Below are 22,968 nucleotides of genomic sequence, written 5' to 3'. Positions count from 1 at the left end.
TCGAAGAATTTTCAATCAATGTATTCGATATATTGAAAAAAAAATTTAATTACAACTGCATTAGAGGTATTTAAAATGTAAAATAATTATATTTTACAATTTATATAACTAGTAGTATTATTTAAATTACCAAAATGACCAAGAATGAAAAAATAATGCAATTCATGTTATAATGTATGTTATGTAAAATATCATAACATACATTTATTTACCTAGAATAATTTATAAACTTTAAAGACGAGTTTTATCTATTTCGCATATAATTAAAATAAAACACTTAACTTAAGGAAAATTATCCACGCTGGCAGCCCCCAATTTTGTCAAATTACGTATTGTTTTTCTGTTGTCATTTTTAGATAAGCACAGACTCTACTTTACTCATAATATTACCATGAATGTATTTTTAAAAACATTGTGAATTAAAATATCAAGCAATATCATTTTTAACATTTTATTTTAAACGCATACCATTTTATAAGTGTTTGTATTAATTGAATAAGTTTAACTTAATAAATCTTCGTTTAATTTGTCAATGGGACAAATACAGGAATATTACTGCTATACTGTCTAAAATAAATGTAATCTCTTGGCATGAACTTCGATCATCCCTATCATTATAATTGATCGATGGTCATATTGTAAATGGTATGATATTATATACTGATTATTATATATATAGTAAGAAATTAGATTTCAATTAAATTAATATGTCATTTTATTTGTGCTACGCTGTCAGATATACATGCCCTATAGGGCACTGGCACTATATGTAGTGGATGTACTAATTTAAAGTTCTCAGAATTCAACTTATAAGTTAAAAGTTAACCACGAGTCTCACGGATAAAAGGAACAGTGGTTTCTATTTATTAGTGAGGAAATGGAAAAATGCTTATATTTCTGAATATTCCTTTTTTGGTCGTGAAACGTGATCAACTCCATCATATATATGGATGTTTAGACGAGATGATATATATTTCATGCTCATATACTGATGATATTAAACAAAACAATATTTTTTATCATTATTTCACCTTGGCTGAACCGTTCCATACTTTTGTATATTCCAATAGGAAAAACAAAAAAACAATGTTCGAATGTCAGAGTGGGACAGGACAGTGCCAATGCTGTCACATTTGACATTAAATCTGAACATTTGTTTATTTATTTATATTAGTAATTACTAAGATTAACTTAAAAGTGTTTTTATTATTTTTATGACCGATGTTGATGTGAAAAGTGACGATTTTAAATAACTTTCAATATGATGTGGGATTCGTCAACCTTTTTGGGTGCATTAACGCCGAAGTTTTACGTAGCCTTAACCGGTACTTCGTCTCTTATCTCCGGTTTGATACTAATATTCGAGTGGTGGTATTTTCGCAAATATGGCACTTCGTTTATAGAACAGGTACAGCGAGTTATGGTTTATATATGTAATTGATACTTTTAATTTATGAAAATTCCTAGGATCAAATTTTGACATTTTTTCATGATTCTTATCTGTTTTGTAATAGATTACTACTTACTAGAGTAAGTCGTGTAATTCTTATGTTATTTATAAGCAAAATAATCCGCATATTTACTTATTTATAATATTCATTGTATTAACATTAAAATAACATGATATAGTAAATGTCCTTTAAATCGATATTTTATAAAAAAATTTAATATTAGAAGATTGGGAGTGTTTAGCTATAATTTCTTAAAACATTAATTTGAATTCCATTTTGTGTACTTTTGTTATTTTAAATTACATTAACATTAGACTATTTATTCTATTGAATGGACAAATAATAATTAATTTAAAATCATAAATTGTCTTGCTGTTTATATTTGATAGTAAAGCAATGGTTTAAAAGAACCCAAAACTAGAATGGCCTAGCAACAAATATAAGTTTTAATTACATATCTTACCCTTATGTAGTATAAGTAGAGTGTTTTTATTGAATTAGTTCGGTCAAGTAGTTTTTACTTAAATATTTTAACAAGCTTCTATTCAAAACTGTTTGTGACAATATAATCCAATGTACCAAATTTTATTTGGTTTCGCAGAGTTAAATTTAAATTCAGTCATTATATTATGTTCAATTTTTGAATAATAGGTATATAAGACTATTAAGAATATGCTTTGTCAAAATACTATTTATTTTACAATATGAATACAAACATTTATAAATAATGAATAATTTTAATAAAATTATTTTATTATATTTAACTTTGAATGTATTAAATCAGAGTACTTAAACTTCAAAAACACTGACTGTCAGAATCTCATACTATCATACTGTTTGTCTTAACAAAAGATGGTATATCAATTCTAGATAGCTGATTTACAATGAATGGTAATCGTGTGATGTTTACAATAGAAATAAATAGTACCATATGTTATCAGGTATCACTGACACACCTGGGTCCATGGCTTGGTGGAAATGGTGCTCAGGGCACAGAGCCAGAGGGTGGCGATTGCAAAGTGTGGCGTAACCCTATGTCGCTTCTACGCGGCGCGGAGTACGGTCGGCTATGGAGCGCTGCGCGTCGGGCACCGCTTACCTATTATGACATGAATCTTTCCGCCCAGGTTAACAATTAAAATATGAAGCATACTTAGAATTGTAGAACTTGTCTCGTAGAACGATATATAAGTTTCGATTGATGGTTGATTTTCAATAAATAAATAAATATAAATAAATATGAGACAACATCACATACATTACTCTGATCCCAATGTAAGTAGCTGAAGCACTTGTGTTATGGAAATCAGATGTAACGACGGTACCACAAACACCCAGACCCAAGACGACATAGAAAACTAATGGTAATCTACATCGACTCGGCCGGTAATCGAACCCGGGACCTCAGAGTGGCGTACCCATGAAAACCGGTGTACACACCACTCGACCACGGAAGTCAAAATAATATCAATGTTACTTAGTAGTCGTAATTACGTTGGTATAGGAGCACCAAGCGTGGTTTGGTAGCGGGGGCGGAGGCGCCGGTGGGGCGGACGAGGCTTTGGCACGCGCGTGGCGTGAGCGTGAACCCGCGACCCGAGTTGCGTGCGCGCGCGCCGCCCTCGCTCTGAGACCCGACTGCGCCGCAGCCCTACTGTTGCTTGCAGAAGAGGATGCGCCTACCGTACTTGAAGTATGAAATTATTTATTAACTTTAAAACACCTAACAGTAGAATTACGAAATGCAGTTACTTGTATATGACCGCTTAACATCAGGTAACCCATATGCTCGTCTGCCAACAAATGCCATAAAATTATGTAACATTCGACTTCAGCTTAAACGTTACTAGGTACCCATTTCAGCAGCAAATATCTTGTTATTAATGATAAACATATCCCAAAGACTCGGATGTATTCATACTTCAATTTACTGTTGGTTATGGTTGATGATAAATGAATATTCTTTATAAACTACTATCCATATATGTATAGTAGTTTTCATTACATATGGCCCATGTTATTTTCCAGTTTTTAGCACTTTCAATATGTTTATAATTAGGAAAAAATATTCAGCCTTTAGCCTAGCTTAAGCAATGTTGTTACGTGTATTGTGTCATAATTTGTCTACTTTTTTATAATTTTTTTTTTTGTTAATATTGTACTGACGATAGAGACATGTTTTGGGGCGAATTAATTACGAGTCTACGAACGCGGTTTAAAGCGTTTGAAACTTTGAACGCCGTCTATGACGTTTGTATAATATCAGCAGTGGCGGATTTACAAATTTGCCGCTAGTAGGCTATTCAATTTTTGCCGCCCCTACTGACTTGAAATTCAATACGTTAGTTTAGTTTACAATCATATTTATTACATTTATTCTGAAATTGCAACTTAATGATTTGAGTTCTATCCTCCTCATTACATCGGCTTTTTCCCGTTATGATATGATTAATAAAGTAGGTGATATGATATGATATATATTTTTTTATTTCTGTGAGATAATAACAAATTTGGGCTAAATTTGCTGCCCCTCTAAATATGCCGCCCTAGGCAAACTCAAACTCAAATTCCTTTATTCAATATATAAGCATCACACTTTCTTATTGATTGTCAAAAAAACACTACCACCAACACCAAAACACAAACAACAACAGAAACATTACCACTGGTTCGGAAAAAGGAACACCCTGACCTGAGAAGAACCGGCGAAAGAAACTCAGCCTCCAGGCTGCAGGTTCCAGCCTACTTAGCCTATTGGTAAATCCGCTACTGTATATCAGGGATGTTCTGGATATAATTTCATATTGGGATATGGATATTATTTAAACGTTTTTATAAACGGTTACGGATTAATTTTGGGTATTCTCATTTTTATCTCTCATTTCAATTCGAAAAGAACTTATCTTATTAAAATTAAAAAGGAAATGTTGCTTAAGAGAGCAATAATTTTGTAGGCGGAGCGTGTACTGAGGCGAGCCTGGCGCGCGGGTGAGGCGGCGTGGCGCGCGCTGGCGGCGGCGGGCGCGGCGGGCGCGGCGCGGCGCGAGGCGGCCGTGCTCGCGCACGTGAAGCGGCGCGCCGCCATGTGCGCGCGTCGGCTCGGCCGCTTGCGCGACGCCGCGCGCCTCTTCCGAGAGCTGGCGCGAGATGCGCCCCCCGCACTGCATGCGCTCGCCCTGCACGAGAATCTCATCGAGGTGCTGCTCGAGCAGCGCGCCTACGCTGATGTGCAGGTAACTATTTCACTATTCCAACGTTTTTAGTGAGACTGTTTTTATGTACATAACTCAATTAATACATACATATGGTAACAGTCTGTACATTTCCTACTGCTGAGATAAGGCCTCCTCTTCCATTAAGGAGAGGGCTTGGAACATATTCCACCACGCTGTTCCAATGCGGGTTGGTGGAATGCACATGTGGCTGAATTTAGATGAAATTAGACACATGCAGGTTTCCTCGCAATGTTTCCTTCACTGCCGAGAACGAGATGAATTATAAACACAAATTAAGCACATATTTATAGTGGTGCTTGCCTGGGTTTGAACCCGAAATCATCGGTTAAGACGCACGCGTTCTTACCACTGGGCCATCTTGGCTCTGTGCATATATTGGTCTCTCGTATATATATATATATATATATATGCTATACGTATACGTAATGGGCTATCGTAAATGGTCTAGGCGGTGCTGGCCCGGTATGACGATGTGGGGCTGCCGAGGTCGGCCACGGTGTGCTACACGGCGGCATTATTACGGGCGCGCGCCGCTAGTCCGTCGGCGGGCGCCGGGGCGCGCGCACACGCTGAAGCGGTAGCGCTCGAGGCTATTCGACGCGCTATCGAGTTCAACCCACACGTACCTGAATACCTGCTAGAACTGAGGCCGCTGACGCTGCCGCCAGAGCACGTGCTCAAGCGCGGTGACAGCGAGGCGGTCGCGTATGCATTTTGGCATCTCCGCCACTGGCGCGCTGCGGACGGTGCGCTGCGGCTGCTGGGTGCGGCGTGGGCGGCGGCAGAGCGGGAGGGTGCGGACGCGGGCGTGGGGCGCGCCGGGGCCTGCCTGCAGTGCGCGGACCGCGAGCTGTTGCCGGCTCACCACACGCTGTCAGTGTTCCCGCGGCGGCGGGCGCCGGCTCTGCTACCTCTGGCTGCGGCGCTGTGTGCGGCGACGGCGCTGTTAGCGTTGCTGGCGCACCGCTGGCCGGCGGCGGCAGCACAGGCGGCGCGGGCCGCTGCGCAGGCGCTCGACCCGCGGCCATTGCTGCGCCTCCTCACCGCTATTTGAGAGCCTCCGCGATCATATTTTAAATTATTACCTATAGATAGTGCACGAGTTGAATGCAGAGCTCAGGAATTCGATAGTGCTGTGACGTAATTATAATTGATGACCAAAATTCTCATTATATTGTGAGTAATTAATATCGATAATTTTACTAGGTTAGCATAATGAAAAAAAAGGCAAAATAATACTGATCATACATTTTTATTAATTATTTCACAAAACGAAATAAAAAAAAAAAACACACAAAAATTTATTTATTATTATTGTCATCAGACTCGTACATGGTTGAATCGGTGGTCATTATTCAAATAAAAAAATAACACTACTTCAACAATAATAATGCGGTAACACGGCAAGCGTACGATAGCTGTCAAGGATGGAACAACACTACACTGCGGGCGAGCGAGGAGGGGCGTGCGGACAGCGGGGGAGGTTACCTCACGCCCCGACTGCATTCAACTCGTGCGCTATCTATAATAGTTATATGTGTTACGTTCGTGCGTAATTTATTTATTTTTGTGTCGTATAGTGTTTAGTCTTTACCAAGATACTGTAAGCTCAATAAAGGACATTAACAATTAATTTCTATTATTTCGATTAACTTAACGGTTTTTTTTTGTTATCATTACTAGATGATGTTGTATATTTTTATTTTATATACGTTATAATTGTTTATAAAAATAATACTACATCAAAAGTAATGAAAAATGTACCAAAAATAAGTCAAATCCTTTAAAAATTCTTAATTCGCGATTAAACCCAACCCCTTGACAAATGCTATATACAGGGTTATTGGTATATCCGTTAGGAGGGGATAGGGGTGACTATTTGCGATAATTTTAACCCCCATATTTATAGTGCAACAGTGAACCATTTTTAAGTTATCACGTTTTTTAGATTTTTTCAAAATTTGGCAAAAATGCAACTTCAAAAATTTATTTTAAAAAAAGTATCAATTAAAATCTATTTTTTTCTTTTTTTTTATAAAAACGATTAAGCACTGGATATTTGTCAAAATTTAAACAATAATTATCGATGCAAATTTAAAAATGCGAGACAGAAAAGGAATTTTATTCAATTTATTTTTTTTTTCCTCAAGAATGCCTTAAAAACTAAAAAAAAAAAATCATCATGAAACTTGGCCTGCAGATTATTTTAAAAACATAACCGTTTTGGTAGCTTTGCAAAAATGTATAAAAAGAAGGAAATTATTTCAAATCCATCGAAATAAAATCACCAGAACGGACGCTGGTGGACATTCGTATTCGAACATGAAATTCGTACTAAAGGTCGCTCTTTAAAATTCTCATAAAATTAACTAAAAATGAAAATCAATGAAAAAAACCTTAATTACTAAACTGACATACTTAATACAATGCCGACAAACAAACAAAATTTAAATTATTTTATGGATCATTTGATGGATATTTTATGAATTCATGGATCAAATCAAATCCCTGGTTTGCGGCGTTTCGCCAATATCACCCGCAAAAGATTGCAAAGTATAGATGTATAAAGTGGATAACTTCATTTAAACTATTTTTTTAAACATGTGATTTAATGTCCGGGGGAGACAAAATAAATTAATTGAAGTAAAGGCGTTCTATGAATAGGAGCTTCTTCAAATAGCAAAGATTTTCTAGATCGCATACAAAATTAAGCAGGAAAATGCAAGTTAATTTAAGAGTTGTTTGAAGTTAAAGAACGGAAACACTATCAAAGAACAAAGGAAAACACATTTGTGTATCAGTTACAATTTATTTTTTACATTTTACATTAACAGCCTGTCAATTTCCCACAGTTAGGCTTTCGATGAAATTAGATACATTAAGCGCATGAAAATTCAGTCGATTGCCTGAGTTTAAACCCGCAAACATCAGTTAAAATGCACGCGTTCTTAACCATCTTGACTCCTTTACAATAATTTGTTTGTTGTCAATTTACAATAACAAGTGAAATTTACGACTCGACCGTTTTAGATGCAACGTCCTACGAATTTATTGAAAAATATTAATGAAAACTTAAATTTTGTTTGATGGGCACTAAAAAGATGGTTAGTAAAATTAATACAGAATGGTCGAAATTTTAGAAGCTACCTAAAGAACTAGTTAGTTCTTGAAAGGGAACGATTGATTGTAATACTGGATACAGAATATTTTCATATATTTTCATATGCTTTCACAAAATCTCATGCTTTCGTGATAAATAAAATTTAAAGAGACTTTTTTAAGAACAAATAGTCATAACAAAAGTAAATTTATGACTTATAATTTAAGAGAACCAATAAAATGGTAACAACCGTGCTTAAATGCGATTATAGATAAAAAAACCTAACGTCAATGTTTGACACATGTAATCCAGTAATAACGAATTACCCATTACACAAAGGCATTCAAAAAACAGTAAACCGAAATTAAAATCGTTTTTTTTTTAATTTTAAATTAAGAACTGCGATTTTGGTGTGGAACAATTGATATATCAATTTTCGTTACGTGATAGCTCATAATAAGTTAAAGTTAAACAATACACCCTTAACAAGCCTGTGCCACACTAAGCGTCTGATCGTAAACAATTGATCTGTGATTGTGAATGGTCATGGTGAATGTATCGGAGGAACGCTTGCTCATTCGATTTTGTATTCTCGTTTCAAGTTACTCTTAAAATAAAATAGATTTTTAAATGTAAATGAATATGACCATTTTCGTTTGTCAAACTCATCTAGAATTCGTTGGCAATTTTACTCATTACCGTCTTTACTAGAAGAGGTATTTACACAGTCACGTGCTCAGGGCCCTATTTGTCAAGGAATTTCTGAAAGGTTTAAAGTGTTTTTGTTGATCGGCGGTGCAGCGTCATATTGACTAAGCTCAAAGAACGAAAACGCTCAATGTGCGAAAAAACTGCTAACAACGCGTTCTATTGGTTCTATCGCTTCTGTAGTCAGAGTGATTTTCACGATTACTGTTTTCAACGTAATGGAAAGGTTGTAAGCGGATCAGCATATCTGCTGCCTGATGGTAAGTGGTCACCACCGCCCATATATACTAGAAGTGTCAGAAATATGAATAATTCTTAAGTGGATAGGCAATCCGCCACTAACCTCGGAAGTTAATATGTCGTGTCCCTTGCGTCGTCAAATCGTAACACAATACTAAGTATTGCTGATTGGCAGCAGAATGTCTGCCAAGCCAAACCGTAATTATTGGAAATTTTAATCATAACACTTTAAGTAATCTTTTCTTTCTATTTTTCCTTCATTTTGTCCCAATTCATAGTCAATGGTATTTTTTTTCCCGCAACGAATGTAGTAGTTTAGCTGTTCTTAACCCGCTAGTTATCTTCGGCGGCAATAGTGTACGATGTAATATTTTTAATCTTAGGTCTACCCTTCCAAAAAGAGAGACTTACAGCAAATTATTGCAATAATCGGATCAGAAGTGATTCCATACCTTTCATATACCGAACCGTTCATGACTGTATTAGTGTACTTCCAAGATGTTTAATACTATATTATAGCCCAATCTTGTTATCGAACACGGGCCTATCAACTCCACAATAAAACTGATCGAATATGACTGCTCCTGTAGGTTTCGCATAAATCTGTCCATGTTTCGCATAAATTTGTCCGCACAGAACATATAACAAATATATTAAAATTAAGCGCAAAGGTATTAACAATATCAAATAATTAATTTACCAAAAGAATTGAACTCGAATTTAAAAATACTTTTGAACATCTACATCAACAATCTAGAATTTACATCAAACTGTCCATCATTATTATCGTATTACCATGAGTCATTTGCATAAATGAAATGAATAAACGAGCATTTTGTTTTAATAAAATTATATTGAATACCAAAATGACCTGGGCGTGTGGTTCAGTGTTGATCGGCTCGAGACCGCGTGCAACAGGCGGCAACCTGATTAGAAGCTGATGTTGTTCGCCGTAGTACGTTGACTTTTCAGCTCTGTAAGTCTGTACGAGTGAGTCGCATGCCCGAACATCGGTCCGCTATTCGCTCGTCTAGCCGGCATCCTCTCTCGGCCGGCAGTCTCGCGGCACACGCGCGCCGTAGTCGTTGTCGGATGTCAATTTGTCCTGAATTTGTGTACGGCACTTACAAAAGTTTCGGAAGCGTGGACTAATTTAAGTATTTTCACTTTTAAAAGTTTATAATTGGGTTCGAAGCATAGAAATTATTTCAGAAGTTAAACTAAATATATATCATATTTAAAGTTTGGAAGTAAATAAGTTCAAAACAATATTGAAGTGTTTTTTTTATGACATATAAAATATAAAAGAAATTGTATGCACCGAATACAGTTAAAATTACAATAGAGAGAATACAGTTAAAAAGTAATTCTAGTTGCAAAAATGAGTGAAGAATGTAAAGAACTTCGTAGAGAGTGTCGGATGAGCGTGTAGCACGAACGTGCGTGCCCGGATGCGGGTGCGCGGGCGCGATGGCGGCGCGCCGCCTCGTGCTCAACGGGCTGACGGCGGAGGTGGCGGGCGAGACAAATGCGGAACACGTAGAGCACGCAGAGCACGTGCAACTCACGGAGCACGAGCATGCTCGCTGCGAAAACCCTACCTCAGCGCCCGCCTCGCCAGAGTTCTATCACGAGCTCGAGTTATATCGACAGCTGCTCGCACTGCCTGCCGAGCGCCCGCCGCGTCGCCGTTCTCGGACGCCCGACCCACCGCCGCCGAGCGCTGTTCGCGGTAAGTTTGGGAGTAGTTGACAACTTGAATTTTTATTATTCAAGTTATAAATGAAGGTATTTGTAGACGGTGTTCATGTTGTTTGTAATGTAGGTGTTGGACGTGCGTCAAAAACTGGCGACATTTTAGAAATAAATACAAATAAAGAAAAGAATAAGCGAATTAAATTTTAAAATTTTTATGCAATTATTACTACTTTTGAGATACTACTATTTGTCAATGTGGTGGACAAAACTAGGTGGCTCCTATAAAGTTTTGAAGCTAATTCCACCTGCTTTATTTACTCACGATGTTTTGCTTCACCTTCGGATGAGCGATATATAATACAATATTCAAAAATTCAGTTTATATATTTTTTAATGTAAATATTTCTAAGCGAACTTTAAGGCTAAGCCTTGCAAAGCAAGTACATTTCCGATTTCCATATCATTTGAGTTGTCTCTTTAGTCGTCATTACTGACCAGACTTGTTCTGCTCTCGTGTATTTATTTCAGTTAAAGATGATATTTTCATAAAATATACGAAATAAAGACGTAAAACTAGTATAACGAGTGAAAACTATTTGCGATCGAGATCGAACTTTTCACTTTAAATTCACTTTAACGTATACCGTTAAATTTATAAGACTTTATACTAATATTGGAAACTAAATGAATAGTTACAATAAAATTCGAAATGTTTATTTGATATTATACTGCAGTTGTAACAGTTTTAGTATCGTTGTTAGATGTGGTGTCCCGTCGTTGCCGAACTCCGGCGCCTCGCACGACCCCGCGCGCCGCTCCACGAACGCCGCGTGCGCCTCTCCTACCTGTCTCCAGGCCTGCAAAGGTAAGCTTCACTCTTATCTTATCTATATACCAGATACATATAAAATTTTTATGTTAGGTATTCAAAATAGTATTTGTAAGAACTAGCGCGCACTGGTAACTTTTGTCACGGTGACTTTTTGTCACTCTTGTTAAGTCCGTGAATATGTACAGATGCAGACATTTTATTCTTTATAATTCATATTATTACATATTAATGGACTCGACAAGAGTGATAAAATAGCCATCGTGACAAAAGTTACCAGTGCGCGCTAGTTCTAACATAAAAAAAGTATTAGTTTATACGCCTTTAATATTTCTTGCTACGGCCGAAGAATACGAAGAAACAGAAAATTAAATGTAAACGAGTGCTCTCACATTCTTTTACCCTAAAGCTGTGTCCCAGATAAGAGCAAGACAGTATGCTAATCGCTACAATTAGCGTAGTTTGTAAAACTCTTAAGAATATCGTCGAAGTTTCTAAAGATGATTTGAAAGTTCACTCTGGTCTATTGGCAGATAGCGTCTGAAACTAAGACGTCTATAATTATCAGCAGTGATGCGAATATCTTTATGTTGAATAAAATAATGCATATAGATTATTATAGTTATATAAGCCACCAAGTGCTATCTGCCAATAGCAATGCAAATATAATTACTAACATTTACTAACATCAACTATTAATTTACCAACATATAATAATATAATAATAATATTCTTTATTCTAGTTACCAGTGACTCATGATGTATATTATACAATATGTCTTACGGACTATGTTAGTTATATTTACAATGTTACAATTGCAATGTTAATGTCTTTACATTCATAGATCTAGATATAGATTTTCTAAGTGGACCTATTATTTAATCATGAGTTATAATTTTTGCTTTATCATCAGATTCCCTTTTCCCGATTTGAAAACAAAACTTAATCAGACCGTTAAAAATTGTTGTAATCTTTTATATTAGAACAACTCAGGCCAATCGAAATTCTAGTGATTTAACATTTCATACGTTTTACCTGTCCTATAAGGAGGCTTTACGCGTGCGGCGCCTTTCTCCCCTGACGTAAAACGTTGCTAAACGAAAGATAATAATCTATCCATTAAATTTCCTCACAAGCCGTCCCGAGTGTTCCGTGGGAAATGTAGATATTTTAAATTTATGTCATATTATGTGCTTTTACGAATATTTCACTTTAGATAAGAGAACGCTAATTTCCTTTATAAGCTTTCGTACCGTACGGCCCCGTCATTTATCATTCTTATAACATTATGAATGAGAAGTGACATTGAAATTTAAATTATATTTTTAATTTAATTTATTATATAATGTTAACGTATGTGTAACCAGTTTACTTAACATATAGATATATATCTACATGTGTATGGGTGAAACAAGGGCCTGAAACGTTTAAATTAAAGGACAAATATGCAATGAAAATATCGTGGCTTAGGGTTTTCGCTTGAATACGCAGAGCACTTCATCAAAGTTTCAACATAATTTATATGAATAGTTTATGAATACATAGAGAACAAATATACAATAACTAACATTCATTTAGAAGAAAGTAAATATGATGATGATTTTTCTTATCTTTCCCTCGTTTTTCTATTTCTCTCTGTCTTTCTATTGCAAAGAATTTCATATATAACTACTTAAACTTAGTTTTGTTTATGTTTCAAAAAATGATTTAACATTTAATTTTTCTAAAATATTGCTAATTTATTTCATTAAGTCAGTCATTTTATAAATAATATATAGCAGAGTAACTTCACTGCAACCAGGTGTCAGGCGGTATCTTCTCGTATTATAAAATATTATAGGTTAAATTCATAAGACTCAATGTTGACCAAAAGTTCTGTGCTCAGTTATAGTACTTTATAAACAGAAACTAACCAACCTGAGCGAATGCGCGGTGTATATAATGAGCTGCTATTATACTTTGACTTTATAAACAGGCATATAATAACTAGATAGATATTAAATAAATGCAAAAAATAACCACTGAAGCGAATAAACTTCCAAGCATTTCATAGATTCACCGTACAAAGAAACTCTGCCCAGTTCCCGGGATACGCGGGTGTAGGTTTAAGGCGCCTTTACATGGCTCATCACTGCTTGCGTTATTTGCTTAGCTAAGTATGGTCTGTTTAATCATAAAACTTAATGCAGTTTACTGATATACCTTTCGTTCCCAGCATCCCATTTTTTGGTTAACCACATGGTTTTCAAAAGAGAGCGTACGTAGCAAACTGCCTCGCTACGCTCGTAGTAACTAACTCGTAGCACAGCTACGTGACGTAGACATTTCGCTTTAGAGATAATTGATTCGTGTGTCATTATTAAGTGGTGATATGCGTTATATGTTCCATCGGTATTTAGTTATTAAAAAGATATGTTCTAGTAACTATGTTAAACACACTTTATCTACGTTTTTGATGTATTGATTGTAAAGTAAAGCAAAATATACCATTCACACTGATACAATATACATGTGCACATACCCAGATAGAGCTTTAATTGATATTGGCCCTACGAATATTATTAAAAACATGCATATATGATTTCTTATTTTTATTTACCTTAATTATACAAAGGTTCAGCATAGATTACATTGCACAAATGAATTCGTACAAAATCATATAACAATAACAAGAGAATAAAGACAAACTTAAAATTGATATTATCAAAAAATAAAAAATATCTAATAAAACAAAAAAAGAAAAAAAATATGGATCCGATTCAAGAAAAAAATAAATGGAAGAGATTGTGTGTATAATGATTATTCTTTACGTTACATTAAAATAGCACTAAAATAGTATTCAGATATTTATTGAAAACATATTTAGTAATATTCTTTATTAAATAATTCTAGAAAAAAAACATTAATGTATTTGTCTTATATCTTTATATTAAGTCAGCTAACTCAAGACTAACTTCTTCTGTAGAAATTTAATCATACAAAAATACAAGCAATGCTATATATGGTTTTAGAAACGCTACATGTAAAACTTTGTTTTATTTTTATTGCAAATATGTTTTATGATAAAATATAAAAAGAAGCAGATTTTTGCTTAAGAATATAATAATATACTTTATGTGTTGAAGCCACGAGCGCATCGTCCTTGTTTGTTGTCGTTTCTAGAACGAATGCGAACCTTTTGTTTTATAACTGACCGTGTCCGGTATTAAGCAAATAGATTGTTTTAATGTATCTTCTTTGCTATGAACGAAATTATTTTTTTAATACAAATTTGTTGCCCAAATTTGTCTTTGATACTTTTACGTTTACGATAACATCCACTTAACATGAAACAAACGACAACTATTGTAGACGATAAGAAATAAGACAATTACACTCTAAAGATTATTATATATGTTAATTCGTGTTAATATATGTATAACTTTAACATATTACACTATCTCAATTTTTGGACGTCTAGGTGAGACGTATAAAAATTAAGAGTTTTAACAAAAGCGAGATGTTTAAGTAATTTCTATCTCGTACATCAACTTTATGGAACCAGTTTTCGATAGTTTTTCCGAATCAGTACAACTTGGGAACCTTCAAGAAAAGAGCGAACTCATCAATTAAAAGCTAGCAACCTACCTGCATGCCCCTCCATGGGCGCTGGTAGTCACTTTCCAGGTGGGCCTCCTGATCGTTTGCCATCTATAGCGTAAAAAAACCCACTTAAGCAAGTTAAGACGGTTAAATCCGAGATCACCATGACTTACTATAAGTTGCCGTCCTTGGCCATAGCCATGTTCTATTATCATAAAATAAATAATACGTTAAATAAAATGATAAAAGAAATGTCACGATAATTTTGAGATAGCGCGCATTTCGAGTTGCGGAATTGCCAAGTGTATTATACTAACTCACAAATAAATACGTGTATTTTTGGATACGAGTGAGTTTAATGAAAATATTTTACATTCGTTGTCTAGTGTACAGACTTAGCGGTCGGAGTCCCGGCAGGGTGCTCGGGGCGAGGACTAGTTAACATGAATATTCATTAATGTTCACTTTGCGACGTATGACTTGTATGTCCAGAATTAGAGGAGCATAACGAGATTCTTAAACGATTATTTAACTGATAATATTTTAAGTGTGACGTACTTAAGATTATTTTACAATGAATTGGTGCTAGGGCTTTATACAAATTCATCTCAGAAGGTACCACTTATCATACATACATATATTCAACCGCCAAACAGCAATAATTAATATTGTTGTGTTCCGGTTAGAAGGGTGAGTGAACTAGTGTCAATACATTGAATATTCATAATAAAAGTTAGAATTGAATCACTTACTATTTATATTACCCATTAGCCCATCCGTTTATGAGCAGATTATATAGCACACGTTATTAAATATTTTAAATAAATAATAAATAAATATGAGACAACATCACATACATTACTCTGATCCCAGTGTAAGTAGCTGAAGCACTTGTGTTATGGAAATCAGAAGTAACGACGATACCACAAACACCCAGACCCAAGACAACATAGAAAACTAATGGTAATCTATATCGACTCGGCCGGGAATCGAACCCGCGACCTCAGAGTGGCGTACCCATGAAAACCGGTGTACACATCACTCGACCACGGAGGTCGTATATTTTGAAGCGCTATTCTATTAATCTCTCTCTCTCTCTCTCTCTCTCGCTTTCTATTAATTAATATTACAGACAGTACATACTGGTAGAACATTTTTTGTGGTCCTTCACGACGTCAATGATTGATGGCTGTCATTTCAATTACAAAAAGATCTTCAAAAATATGTTATTACAAAAGTAGGAGCCCGTCAACCAGGATTTTCGTCGTTTTCGGTAGGGTTCTGAACTTCAGTTTAAGGACTGTAACGACGCAATTAATTGGAATATCAATACACTGTACGATATATCAATACTGAATACGCAATTAACCTATCTCATCAATAAATGCACTGTTTTATTTGTGCATAATAATAAGATTAACCTCACGCACCTAATCACAAAAAGGTAGTAAACAGTTACATTGAACACATTTTAATTTGTAAAAAGAGGTAATTTACTTAAATGCTAACAACTACTTTCAATTTTGGTTCAGAAATATCACCGGTAACTGTAAAAAAAATGTTGCGAAAAACACATAAAAAAAGTATGCTCGTTTGAATTGATAATCTTTATATTGCATCCAACGAAAACGTATGCGATACAGTTACGATACGATATATCGCAAAAAAGGAATGATATAATATCGCGTTTCGATACAAACTAAAGTTGAGTACTAAAGCTTAATCGTAACATAAAAAATGGCGAGGCAGTTTTGCCAAAATATAGGTTCCAATACCACTTTTTTTATTGTATTATTATACAAATGGTAATAAAATGAATGTTAGTTTGCATTAATCGCGCGCTTGTGACAACAGTAAGTCCTCGGCATTCTCTCGGGATGCGCGAACTGTTTTATGACCTCGGCTAAGCCGGTGCAAACGCGACTAAGCGTTGAAAGCATTGTATGAAACAATGCGATTTAAAAACAAACTTTTGTTTGGATATTTTTAATCATATTTTTATGAATACATTTTTCACTGTCCTCATATTGTGTCATATAAAAAGTACATGTTCTACTAAATAGTAGGTTGTTCTCAGAGATGTCCAAAGTATATCATCAACTCAATTATAACAGTAATTAAACCAAACCACCAGCAAAAGCATTCTCAAGACATGTAGGCGTTAGATGGCGTACCGTAAAGTTCTAACAAATTATTTCAAGGCAAAACACAATATACGACCTCAAGAAAATAGCATTAGCGTAGGCGAGTAATTATGATTTAAATACGCTTTATATTTTTCAAAACCTGATTCGTACAAAAAATTAAAAGGTTTCCAGAGGATGACGAAAGTTAGTGCTTAACAAAAGAATTACGAGTAGCGGAATTGTCAATTAAGTACGGTTTTAAAGGCTCTATTTAGAGCGCAGGTCTCAAGGGATGCGGGTTGCGGGGTGGATCCATTTACGCGATAATTTCCCGCTTTGTACGCATTTCATGTACCGAGCTAACTTTAACACCGCCTCGAGACCACGTACAAGGAAATCATAGCAATTGTCGAACTGGTAGCACATTAAAAACATTTGAACTTATTTAACATATTGTACACATTGAGGTACACACATATGTATGTACTCGTAGCAATAATGTCAAAACATTAGAACATCTAGTAAATGTGTTAAGACTTTTTGAAAATTTCATGTAAAATTTTATATCTTGTATGAGTTAACGGCAATCATGGATCGATTATATAAGAAATAATAAGCTATACTAATATTATAAATGTGAAAGTAAATCTGTCTGTCTATCTTTTTGTCACTCTTTTACTACCAAACCGCTGAACTGAATTTGATGAAATTTAGTTGGAAGAAAATTTGAACTCCAGTGAAGAACATAGGTTACTTTTATGCTCATACACATGACAACAAACACCTAAAACACAAGCGAAGCCGCGGATGACAACTAGTATGTGAATAATTTAAATATGCATTATTGTTAGAAATTAATAATACTTGTGTTTAAAATGGCACAATGGTAGATTTTGTAGATTTTTCGCGTAAGGATACCCACTGAATTATACGCGGGCGGGGCGACCGGCAGTTAATCTTGTTATAGATATTATACTTCAAAAATAACTCTTTAAACTGGCTCATAGTTGTTAATATCCGATGGTGAATTATTGTATACAAGAACGAAGCATCGCTTGAAGAATGATTTCGTTTAAATTTTGTTTTTATTAGGATTTGATTTTTAAGTTAAACTTTTGCCAAAAACGTTATATTTCATAAGCAATTATTGTTACCATGTTCGAGAAGCATTCAATCTCCATTTAGAAGTTGCTGTCGGAAGTTCAAGTTGTGAAAAAATTCTATGTTTTTAGGAATATATGCCGGATGACTTTTGTTGGTTAGATTTTTTAATAAATCTAAAGAGCTTCAGAAATAGTTGGTCGATTTTTCATGATATTCTTTTCAACATTGGAGCTCTGTCCTAAAGGTGTTTTTGTATTGTTTAGAATCAATATCTGGCATTTTAAAAATATCCTATCGGTCTATTTAAAATTATTACACTAATATAATGTTGTGAGTCTTGTTTATTCGTTTCTTTCGTTAGTAGTAAAACTATTAATCTAATTGATATGGAAGTTTTGGGTCAAATTTGGACATATTGGATTTTGATATAAGTATTATTAAAACATAGTTTAAATTTATTTGTCCTAGCCTCTTGTAAGCACTGTCGTATCAACCAATATACCAGTCTATATCTTCATGATGTCTACAGACAAATCACAGGCCTAGATAACTTACAGTAAATATTTTTACTATTAAAAAATGGGGGAATAATAACAAGAACTGCAGCTTAGTTTTATTTGCACAACTTATGAATCCTTATCAAAATAATTAACATTTTATGCAAATAAGTATTTTTACATTTAGCTATTGAAAACGGAAGTTATTGAAATAATATGAGAGGTTTAAAAATGGGAAATCGTTCGTGAATACGACTGAAATAAGCGTGTTACATTAGACATCAGTAGTTATATAGCATAGTATGGGCGAATGGATTGTGGAATGTTAAAAAATATCACACGATACCCGTCCGAAGACAGTATTAGGAACTAGTATATTATAAAAGCATTCGGGATAATTGGAGATTAGGCTAATAATTTAATTAGTCGAATGTCCGAGCAACGGAGCGAGGTTAACGGTTATTGCGGACGGAGAGCGCGGAATACTTTGTAAAACGAAACAATAGAGACAACCTTTAAAATGATTGGGAGGAAAATGAAATTTGACTTTTTTATTTACTCGTGTAATATTATTTCATAATTTCATAATAATATTGGTATAGGCAATAATGATTTTAATATTTATGTCGACCTCCGTTGTCGAGTGGTGTATACATCGGTTTTCATGGGTACGCCACTCTGAAGTCCCGGGTTCGATTCCCGGCCGAGTCGATGTAGATTACCATTAGTTTTCTATGTTGTCTTGGGTCTGGGTGTTTGTGATACCGTCGTTACTTCTGATTTCCATAACACAAGTGCTTCAGGTACTACATCAGATACATGGGATCAGAGTAATGTATGTGATGTTGTCTCATATTAATATTTATTATTTATTATGTAGCTATTTTAAGATTATCCACGCATAATCTATATACATATATTTATTTTTACATTTCTAAGAAAGTAGTTGTGTATGGGTCTTTGCTTGTTATAGGAGACAAATCGTTAGGTACCTGTAACATGTAGCTTATCTCCTGCTTCGGGTTATAAGACTGCTTCGTAACAAATATCATCAGTTCAACGGTTTGGCCGTGAAAGAGCTACATACAGAGATACAGAGTTCTTTGCATTCATAACATTAGTTTAGATGAAGAATAAAGTTAATGTCTTGGAAATAGAGTTTATCGTCCGTACACGTGGGAAGATGTTTTTAAGTGAAGTTTTAATGCGTGAAATAGTAATTATCTTTTACAGAAAATGTTTCTTTTTTTTATTTATTTTTAATAGTATGACAAAAAAATTTTTATAGACCACTACTATATTCTATATTTAGTATAATGTGTACGAAATATAGCTATAAAGCTTTATATATATATATATATTTATGTTTTGGTAGTTTTTCTTTGGAAAATAACTCGACCGACAACTTTGTCTACAACTACGTTTTATGTAATAATCTTAAGAATATTTAAATTGCATATAAAATATATAGTAAATGATTGCCCTCTTAATGTAATCTTAAAAAAATACGAAGATTAGTTTTTGTGTTAAACTGATAAAAAATAAACATAATTCATTCATTATTTGAATTTAGCATTACTACTAATATTTACGATTAGCTTTGAATCAATATACAGATTAGTAAAGTTTCAATTGTATTCAGCGTTGATTCTGAATTTGAAAAGCTGAACTGATTGCCTATTCCCGCGACGTATGTTTGAACAGTGGAATAAACGCGTCCGGCTGTAGTCCGGTGGGGTCCGGTGCGGTGTCGCTTGACAGTGGGAGCGGTAATCCGTGTGCAACCGATCGAGAAATAACCGACGCGCCGTCGCTCAGTAAAGCTATTCTGCAAGAATCACATTTAACACCCGATGCTCAACTCGATCGTGAAGCTTAGTTGGAGTTTTTATGAGAGATTGAAATCGTGTCCCCGAAAACACGTGAATCTGTTTGTATAGCGTTTAAACGCTGTCTTGTCAATGCGGATAGCTGTCCAATCGTTATACTGTGGTATCGTTATTATAAATAATACCGAAAAAACTTCTTTATATACATATGTAAATTAATAATCCGTTAATAATTTCAGGTTAACAGCCTTATTTAGTCTTAAAAAGTATTGTTGGAGCTAAATCCTCTTTACTGCTCGTGTACACATTTTTTAGGTTAGATATGTGGCAGAATTTTACGCGACACGTGCTTCATTTTCTATGATATGAATTAAAAAAAAATAGACAGATTAAATATTAGTAGATTTTAGAGCTTGATTTAAAATAGCGATCCCAAGGGCGGGTTCATATATCAGAGAGATGATTTAAAAAGTCATGGTTTCTGCGGTGGACAAGTTTAAGATTGTTTTTAAGAGAATCCTGAAAGGACGGCGAAAGTAACTTATGATTTATGATTGCCTCACCGCAAGGGAACGGCGTGCGGTGTGCGGACTGACACGAAGAGACGTTGATTAATATCGTGTTAGTACCGATGACAGCAGGTAGGACGACTTAACGCAGGCATCGAAAATATCCTATAAAATTTAAAAGTACACTTTATTACGGAATTTAAATACAAAGAAGATTCCTTTTTTTGTATGAATTATATCTATTTGTATTTATTTCTAGAATCGTATAATTCCTCGCTCCGCGCCATAGGGAGTTTAAAACCGACGAACGTAAACTTTCTTAAAAAAATAACATAAAAAAAATCTTTAGTTTCATTAAACCAAACGTCTAATTTAAAAACCAACCTTTTTAGCATTCTTTTGCAAAATAGTTTGCACTGAAAGATATCATTAAGTAATTGTTTTATGAAGTAGTTTATGTTTGCCTATTTACATTACATTCCGTATGCAAAGTCTCCCATAATTGTAGTTCCGGTGACTATAAACATAGTATAATACATACGGAATAAGGCAACTTTAAGGCAATTACGAGAAATCCAGCCTTGTTTCTTTCTATACATAATTTCAGCTTTGTAGGTACAAAGGTTTTGTCTGGCGTTAAAGGCTCAGTCTTTGAGTGAAATATTTTTTTCTACATAAATATACATAGATATGGGTTACCAGTAACGATATTATTATTACTGTTATTATGAATGATGTAGGATTTATTGATCGGTGAAAAGTAATTCTGTTGAGTGCAAAGAGTACTGCTACTAGCTGGATATTAGGGCTCTTTAGCATAATTAATGAAGCCATCATAATTAGGCAACATGCGACTGTCGCCGCATCGAGACTAAACGCTGCGACAGGGAGAGACTGCTGGAAATGACATTGTTGTAACATACTGTTTATATTTGGGTATATGAGTTTAATTCAATATCTGAGAATATACAGACTACGAATAGATCTACAATATTTTATATGAAATACATTTTTGATAAACTATTGCTCGTATAGGGATTTATTTATAGACAACTAAGTTTTTACATTTGCTATCGACAAAGTGGTCCAATATTGGATGAGTTTCTGAGACTGTGCGAGTATAAGGTTGCGCATTCTTATGTCTGATGTCTTCGGGCGAACGCTGTGCGACTAACCGACGACACTGAATTGCACTTTACCTACTTCAACAGCCGGTCTGACTGAGGTACCTATTTATTTGTATAAGTGCACTAGTTACCCCGACATAACACACTAAATTTATGCAAATCAAATCAAAATACTATAAGGGCTTCGTAATACTAGGTACTAATCATATGATTGCATTTATAGTGTAAAACAAATACCAGACTCACGCTATTACCGTTCTTACGTTACACTAATTATTTTTGATATTGGTGACACATTTTTAAATCATAATGTACACTTGATGCCTTGATGGTTCGGTGGTTAGAATATATGAATCGTAAACATAAAGTGCTGGTACAAACCCGGTATTTGATGTGCGTAATTTTTTACATATATCTACATAATTTCATACTCGACGGTGAAAAAATCTACCGGCTCTATTGGTTCAGTGTGATAGAATAAAGGGGAATAAATAAGCCTGCTTCCCAAGAGAGTTATTATACAATTGTTTTTCTTATAAATTATAGAAGGTAGAGCAAAATATTACTGCAATGCTACATTTCGTTGAGTAAAAGTGTAAATGGAGACAATGATTTCTCCGAGAGAACGCGTGCCAGACACTTTTGTTCTACAAACTTACAACTATGGACAGTGGTTCCGCGCGGACGCGGTTATATAAATAAAAGGCTTTGTAAGTGAGATAGCGTGCCGTTGTAATATTTTGTGTTGGGATCATAGTGTCCGCTATAAACAGAAATTGCGTGTCGCGAGTTAAATGGCGCGAAGATGTCACGCCGAGTGCGGGCTTATTGTGACGTATTTATTACACTCGTTTTTTATTTGTTGTGTTATTTTTGTTGTGCTATATTACTTTAAGCATAAAAAACACTTCTTAGCAATAACATTTATATA

At 34.8% G+C, this 22,968-nt stretch overlaps 2 protein-coding genes across 2 annotated transcripts; both read left to right on the top strand.

The window, feature by feature from the left end:
• The first annotated feature begins 1,109 nt into the window (after positions 1 to 1,109).
• Positions 1,110 to 6,320, top strand: LOC124532598 (protein ST7 homolog). The gene is made up of 5 exons (XM_047107578.1): positions 1,110 to 1,408; positions 2,393 to 2,578; positions 2,956 to 3,144; positions 4,406 to 4,684; positions 5,136 to 6,320. The coding sequence occupies exons 1-5, from the start codon at positions 1,262 to 1,264 to the stop codon at positions 5,739 to 5,741; spliced, it is 1,407 nt and encodes a 468-aa protein (XP_046963534.1). The 5' UTR covers positions 1,110 to 1,261; the 3' UTR covers positions 5,742 to 6,320.
• Positions 6,321 to 10,154: 3,834 nt separating this feature from the next.
• LOC124532437 lies at positions 10,155 to 11,718 on the top strand. Its single transcript, XM_047107341.1, has 3 exons — positions 10,155 to 10,467; positions 11,168 to 11,298; positions 11,683 to 11,718. The coding sequence occupies exons 1-3, from the start codon at positions 10,206 to 10,208 to the stop codon at positions 11,716 to 11,718; spliced, it is 429 nt and encodes a 142-aa protein (XP_046963297.1). The 5' UTR covers positions 10,155 to 10,205.
• The last annotated feature ends 11,250 nt before the right edge of the window (positions 11,719 to 22,968 follow it).

Source organism: Vanessa cardui, chromosome 9 (genome assembly GCF_905220365.1).
Source record: "Vanessa cardui chromosome 9, ilVanCard2.1, whole genome shotgun sequence".
Taxonomy (NCBI): Eukaryota; Metazoa; Arthropoda; class Insecta; order Lepidoptera; family Nymphalidae; genus Vanessa; species Vanessa cardui.
Note: the sequence above shows the minus strand (reverse complement) of the source record. Positions and strands in the feature narration are given on the sequence as shown.